We start from the raw sequence: 4,312 nt of genomic DNA on the forward strand, positions 1-4,312 counted from the left end.
GATGCAATTCGTATTAAAGTTAAAATATATTTGGAAAAATTTCTCACATTTCCCGAAACCGCTTTGTCTGTGGCGGCTGAAAAGACAAAATTTAAGCTTCCCAAAATAGAATTAGTTAAATTTAGTGGGGAAGTCAAGGATTGGTTAAGTTTTTGGAGCCAATTTAGTCGAATCCATGATGATGAATGTATGAGTGATGAGGACAAATTTCAATATCTCATGCAATGCATGGTTGTCGGGAGTAGAGCAAGGGAAATCGTGGACAGTTATCCGCCGTCTGCTGATAATTATGCCAAAGTGGTCGAAAGTTTAAAAACGAGATTTGGGCGGGAAGAACTCCTCGTCGAATATTACGTAAGAGAATTATTAAATTTAGTGGTGAAAAATGTAATGAACACAAAAGTAAAGATGAACATAATGCAACTTTACGATAAATTGGAGTCATATCTGCCTTCACTGGAGTCTATCGGCGTAACAAAAGAGAAATACGCAGCAATGTTGTTTCCGCTTGTGGAATCATGTATTCCAGAGGATTTATTAAGAGTGTGGCTGAGAAATCCTGTAATTACTAAGGAAAATGATTCAAGTGATTCCTATGGCAATAAATTATCGCAGTTATTAACATTTTTGAGAGCCGAAGTCGAAGAACGTATTTCTATGGCGAAAACTGGTTTTAAAAATTATGACTCTTCGCATCGTAAAAGAGACAAAGATTTCGAAATATCAACTCCTAGTTTTACTGCAAACGATTTGCTCTCTGAGAATAGGCCAATAGCACCACATTTTAAACGCAACAGCATTTTTTGCGGGAAACAACATAATTCAGAAAATTGTTTTAAAGGAAAGAATTTATCATTAGATGAGAAACAGGAAATAATAAAGAAACAGAAGGCCTGTTTTTTACGTCTGAAGGTGGGACATCGCTCGAAACACTGCAGGGCTAATATTCGATGTATTGTTTGTAACAAAAGACATTGGCCTGTAATGTGCCCAGACTTGAGCCAAATAAATCAGACATCGGCAGTGGATACATCAGCTGAAGAAAATACTACTTTGTCGAATCAAAGTCAACCTGAAGTCTTATTGCAAACCCTTATGGTAGTTATTGAAGCCAATGGACAACGGAAAACTGTTAGATCACTATGTGATACAGGATCTCAACGGTCGTACATCCTGAAATCAACAATAAATGAAATGGGATGGAGGACCAACAAATATGAAACTTTAACACACGTAGTCTTTGGTGGAGCTAGTTCCAGAAAAGAACATAAAAAATACAAATTGTGGATAAGAATTATGAAGAAAAATAACAAGATCGAAATTCAAGTTTTAGACCAACAGGTAATCTGTGGCTATATTCCAAGTTTGAAAAATGGTCCTTGGTTAGCTGAATTACGAAGTAAAGGAATCCATATCTCTGATGTAGGTAAAGATTCTCAAAAAATCGAACTTTTGATAGGAGCGGATTATATTTGAAAACTATATACTGGTCAAACCATGCAATTAAAGTGCGGACTGGTAGCAATGGAAACGTATCTTGGTTGGACTGTAATGGGAAAACCAAACCATACTTATAGTTCCACTGGGCTTATCTCAACATCACTTTTCATTCAAAATACTTCGGTTACTGACTTATGGGAATTGGAAACAATTGGTATATCTGATAATTGCGAGACAATTACTTCAGAAGAATACGATGCTCTAGCAACGGAACACTTTTCTAGAACTGTCAAAATACACCCAGATGGTAGATATGAGATTAGTCTTCCATGGGTGAAAGATGTAAGCGATATGCTTTGTAACAGAGATATTGCGGGCAGAAGATTGAAAATGATGACAGCTAAACTTATCAAGGATAGTTATAATGCAGTTTTTAGAGAATGGATAAAAGAAGGTTTCATCGAAGAATCAAATGAAGGTACCGGCCATTATCTTCCTCATAGAGGAGTTTTCAAGTCCAATTCCACCACGAATGTCAGACCAGTTTTTGACGCTTCTTGTAAAACAAGAGATAACTTATCGTTAAATGACTACCTGATGAAACGACCAAACTTGTTAAAAATTATCCCTACCTTACTAATAAAATTTCGAGAAAAGAAAATTGGAGTTATATCAGATATAAGGAAGGCTTTTCTCCAGATATCCGTAAATGAAGACGATAGAAAATATTTAAAATTTCTGTGGTGGGACGATAAGGAAGCGAAAACAGTTAAAGTTTTTCAACACGCCAGAGTTGTCTTTGGTTTAAATTGCAGTCCCTTTTTACTGGGAGCTCTGTTATTCAACATCATTTGAACAAGTATGAATCCTTCAATGTTCAAGAGGTGGCTATGAAGCTGAAAAAATCCTTCTACGTCGACAATTGTGTCACGTCTGTAGATTCTGAACAACAGTTAAAAGAGTTCATTAAATGTTCGACAGACTTAATGGCTGTAGCAAAATTCGAACTGCGAGGTTGGGAGTTTACAGAGAAAGAAAACTTAACTGAAAAATTTGAACCGTCACCTGTGTTGGGTCTTCTGTGGGACAGATCAGAGGACGTATTGTTTTGTGACACTCGAACAATTATTGATCCTCCAGAAATTATCACCAGAAGAGTAATATTATCTTTTTCTAATCGAGTATTTGTTCCAATCGGATTTACTTGTCCAATTATGTTATATCCGAAGATTTTATTGCAAACAAGTTGGCAATCAAAATTAGGTTGGGATTCAAAAGTTTTTGAGGATATAAAAAAGAAATTTCTCAAATGGTTGGAAGATCTGACTATACTGCATACAGTGAAAATTCCCCGTCACGCTATTTTGAGAAATAGTGGCTTAAGTCTTCATGTATTTTGCGACGCTAGTGGTCTGTCCTATGCAGCTGTTGTTTACATTAGATGTGAGACAGAATATCAAACAACAGTACAATTGCTACTTGCTAAATCAAGAATAGCACCTTTAAAAAGAGTATCTATTCCTAGACTTGAACTTCTAAGCTGTTGCATTGGTACTCGTCTAGCAGATTTCGTTAAGAAAAGCTTAGAAATAGAAAATGTCAAGATTCATTATTGGTCCGATTCTACAACTGCTTTACAATGGATCCAGAAAGATGATCCATGGTGTTGGAAATTCCAATTAAAATCATTAATCTATCAGTTAATTTCATCTAGTGAGCGCGTGATAATCACGTGCTCAAGGCTAATCCGACTCCTCCCACACACACTGACACTCTGGTTCGAGAGAGAACTGTTTTAGAACTGCTATCCGAAGCATGTTTTTTTTGTTGTCTGTGTCCGTAAATATTTTGTGTCCATATGTTTGTGATTGTGAATAAAATTTAATATTGAATGTTTCACTCTCAACTGCCATTATTTATATGATTTATAGAAGTCTATGGATTAATACGAAATGTTCCCGGCCTTTTGGTGGAGGTAAGCTATCTCCTTTTTGATATCTTTTGGTAATACCCAAAACATGGAGTGTGTTTGTCAGAAATAGAGTAAAAGAAATCCGTGCTCTTTCATCAGGAAATTGGCGACACGTTCCCGGTCACTCTAATCCAGCCAATCTACCATCACGCGGCTGCTCGTTAACAAAATTATTGAGTTCAAGGTGGTGGGAAGGTCCCTCCTGGTTGAAATTACCTGAAAACACAAACAAACGCCCCTATCTGAATATATAATTGATGAACAAGTTATCAACAAGGAAAAAGAAAAAAGAACAACCATACTCGTAAGTAAAAATTTTCTTGGAACAAACCAGTTTTTTTTCTCATTTTTCAACCCAAGACAAATTTTATGATGGTTTTTCTTTGATGGACCAACATGAATATGATGGTAACCATCATGAATTTCCATCAAAAACCATCATATTTTATGATGGTACCAACAAGACTGACCATCACCTCATATTAGGAATTGGAACAAATTTATATTGGACCAACATGAACAAAACCACCATAGTATGATGGTATTTTCCGTTAGTCCAACAAATAAATCCATCAAGAACCAACATGGTTTGATGGTAGTTTTTGATAGCCCAACCTAAAAATTAATCAGGGACCAACATATGTTGTTGGTCTCAACTTATATTCCATCTTAATTCCTGATGGTACCAACAAGACTGACCATCACCTCATATTAGGAATTGGAACAAATTTATGTTGGGCCAACATAGACAAAACCAACATAGTTTGATGGTGTTTTTCAATGGTCCAACAAAAAATCCATTAAGAACCAACATAGTTTGATGGTATTTTTTGATGGTCCAACAAAAAAATTTATCAGGAACCAACATATTTTGATGGAATTTTTCAATGGTTCAACAAA

The 4,312-nt window shown here is 35.8% G+C and overlaps 3 protein-coding genes across 3 annotated transcripts; all 3 read left to right on the plus strand.

Moving 5' to 3' along the window:
• The first annotated feature begins 189 nt into the window (after nucleotides 1–189).
• Nucleotides 190–1,476, plus strand: LOC139424896 (uncharacterized). Its single transcript, XM_071176967.1, has one exon. The coding sequence runs from the start codon at nucleotides 190–192 to the stop codon at nucleotides 1,474–1,476; it is 1,287 nt and encodes a 428-aa protein (XP_071033068.1).
• A 48-nt stretch (nucleotides 1,477–1,524) lies between these two features.
• LOC139424894 (uncharacterized) lies at nucleotides 1,525–2,295 on the plus strand. Its single transcript, XM_071176964.1, has one exon. It carries the CDS (start codon nucleotides 1,525–1,527, stop codon nucleotides 2,293–2,295), a length of 771 nt encoding a protein of 256 aa, XP_071033065.1.
• Nucleotides 2,296–2,330: 35 nt separating this feature from the next.
• On the plus strand, nucleotides 2,331–3,239 carry LOC122271752 (uncharacterized). The gene has a single exon (XM_043054067.2). The coding sequence runs from the start codon at nucleotides 2,331–2,333 to the stop codon at nucleotides 3,237–3,239; it is 909 nt and encodes a 302-aa protein (XP_042910001.2).
• The last annotated feature ends 1,073 nt before the right edge of the window (nucleotides 3,240–4,312 follow it).

This window comes from Parasteatoda tepidariorum, unplaced genomic scaffold, assembly GCF_043381705.1.
Source record: "Parasteatoda tepidariorum isolate YZ-2023 unplaced genomic scaffold, CAS_Ptep_4.0 HiC_scaffold_659, whole genome shotgun sequence".
Classification (NCBI taxonomy): Eukaryota; Metazoa; Arthropoda; class Arachnida; order Araneae; family Theridiidae; genus Parasteatoda; species Parasteatoda tepidariorum.

What these genes read in the sequence shown, in the direction of transcription:
- LOC139424894 (XM_071176964.1), top strand. Translation starts at nt 1,525, where the DNA reads ATGGAAACGTATCTTGGTTGGACTGTAATGGGAAAACCAAACCATACT.
- LOC139424896 (XM_071176967.1), top strand. Translation starts at nt 190, where the DNA reads ATGAGTGATGAGGACAAATTTCAATATCTCATGCAATGCATGGTTGTC.
- LOC122271752 (XM_043054067.2), top strand. Translation starts at nt 2,331, where the DNA reads ATGAAGCTGAAAAAATCCTTCTACGTCGACAATTGTGTCACGTCTGTA.